The sequence below is a fragment of the Chaetura pelagica genome, unplaced genomic scaffold, assembly GCF_000747805.2.
Source record: "Chaetura pelagica isolate M959 unplaced genomic scaffold, ChaPel_1.0 scaffold2191, whole genome shotgun sequence".
Lineage (NCBI taxonomy): Eukaryota > Metazoa > Chordata > Aves > Apodiformes > Apodidae > Chaetura > Chaetura pelagica.
In genome coordinates, this window is record NW_009952022.1 from 7,122 (window position 1) to 9,172 (window position 2,051).

General features: G+C 62.8%; 1 protein-coding gene across 1 annotated transcript in view; it reads right to left on the reverse strand.

Moving 5' to 3' along the window:
- Positions 1 to 383: 383 nt before the first annotated feature.
- Positions 384 to 2,051, reverse strand: part of ABHD8 (abhydrolase domain containing 8) — a gene marked incomplete at its 5' end in the record, with an annotated part of 2,046 nt that continues 378 nt past the window's right edge. Inside the window, 4 exons of the mRNA XM_010002594.1 lie at positions 384 to 533; positions 620 to 836; positions 964 to 1,134; positions 1,729 to 2,045. Coding sequence (XP_010000896.1) covers positions 384 to 533; positions 620 to 836; positions 964 to 1,134; positions 1,729 to 2,045 — 855 coding nt within the window. The remainder of the gene's footprint in view (positions 534 to 619; positions 837 to 963; positions 1,135 to 1,728; positions 2,046 to 2,051) is intronic.

The window sequence follows — 2,051 nt, forward strand, 5'->3', positions numbered from 1 at the left end:
TCTCCCTGGAGGAACCTCTCTTGAGTTCTTCCCGTTTTGCTGCAGGTGGGACCGGTCTCCCCGCAGCCGCCTCCTCCGTCCCGCCCGGTGGCTGCGTGAGGAAAAGAATACTACAAAGACACAGGATGAAGCCGCCCCAGCGGCTGTCGTGCCATCCCCGAGGGGACGGGGACCAGCTCTGCCGCCTTCCCCCTGCCTGCCCCACACAGCCCTGCCCAGGGAGCCTCCGAGCTCCGCACCAGCCTCCGAGCGGCCGGGAAACAAAACGGGCTGAGCTCCCGGCGGGGGCGGCCTCGGGCACGTCCCTCCGCTCTCACAAACCCTTCTCCTCTCCGAAACGTCTCTCCCAGGGGAGCAGCCCCGGTCACCGCCTCCCGCTGCCCTTATTTCTTCTCCCCTTGCCCGTCCCCTGCTGGCGTCTCGGGCTCCCACAGGACGAACTCGTGGAGCAGCGTGTTCACCGTCTCGGGACACTCCATCATCACCATGTGGCTGCCCTCGTCGATCACCTTCAGGAAGGCGATCAGCAGGATCTGCAGGGAGACGGACGGTGGGTGTCACCGGGACCAGCCCCCTGCCCGGCTCTGTGGGCAGACCCCAGCCCCTTCCCGGCTCTCACCTCAGCCATTCTCTGATCCTCCTCCACCGGGACGAACTTGTCGTGCATGCCATGGACCAGCAGCACGGGCACTGCCAGCTCGGCGTGGTAAACCTCGTCCCCCTCGGGCCAGTACTGCCCGCTCATCATGGCACGCAGCACGAAGGAGGAGACGTTGAAGGCGTTGCCTTCCTTCAGCAGCTGCTTCTCTTTGGCACCCTGGCGAGCAAAGCCAGCCCTGTGGGACAGAGCCAGCGTGGGCAGAGGGTGAACCCAGCCTGGGTAACCTCTGGGGAGCGTGGGGTGTCCCTGCCCCTGAGGAGGGTCCCCCCCCCAGGGTGGCCGGTGCCAGGGTGGGCACTCACTTGAGGAAGCTCCAGGCCAGGCACGGGGACAGGAGGTGCAGGACACAGGTGGGCATGTTGAAGATGGAGCAGAGGCTGGGCTCCAGCGCCGTCGGGCCCCCGCCGTTGATCATGATCACCTTATGGACCAGGTCTGGGTACTCGTGGGCAAGGAAGGTGCAGAAGGACACCCTGTGTGGGGGGACAGAGGTGGTGGGCAAAGGGACCATGCCCTGATCCCACGGCACTGCTGGATGCTGCACCCCAAGGCACATCCCAAGGATACATGGCTGGAGCCCAGGCTACACCCCCTTGTTTGACCCATGCTCCCCCTTTCTAGGGCAGGGTAACCCCAGTTAAACCCCTCAGAGCCCAGGCAGAGGGGCTGAGCTTGGGGTTTTTCTCCTGTGCAGACCAAAGCAGGGTGCTGAGACCCTCTTGAGTGCCCAGCAGCCTGGACCAGCCTTGTCCTGATCTGATCCTGCCCAGGCTGGAGCTCATCTCTGGCTCTCTCTCCTCCCAGGGCTGCTCTCTGCCCTGCTTAGTCTCCATCTAATGACCTTTCTTGGGCTTACTCTATTTATAGGCTCCATCTTCCTCACCAGAGGACAGGCTCTGGGATTATCTGGCCCCAGGGACACACACCAAGAGGATGTAGAAGATCAGAGCAGAGGGATAAACCCAGAGTGGGAAGCCCCACAACCCCCCTCTGCTCCTCAGCCACCACAAGTGTGGGATTTGTTGGGCCGAGGGGGAGGACGGGGTGGGGATGAATCCATCCCTTACCCGTAGGAGTGTCCTATCAGGATGTTCCTCTTCTTGGCGTAGCGCTTGAAGACGGCCCTCATGTCCTCAGCCAGGGCGTAGAAGGTGTAGGCAGCAGCAATCTGGGGAGCCGAGCTGCAGCCGTGGCCAGCCAGGTCAGGAGCCACCACTTCGTAGCCCAGCTTGGTAAAGAAGTCCAGCTGCTCCTTCCAGATGTCCAGGGAGCCGCCCACGCCGTGGATGAAGAAGAGGACGACGTCGCTGTGGGTCCCTTTGCAGCTCGTGATCTGCTTCTTGCAGTCAATGTTGATGACTTTCTTGGGCTTCCTCTTCCGCCGCTTGCC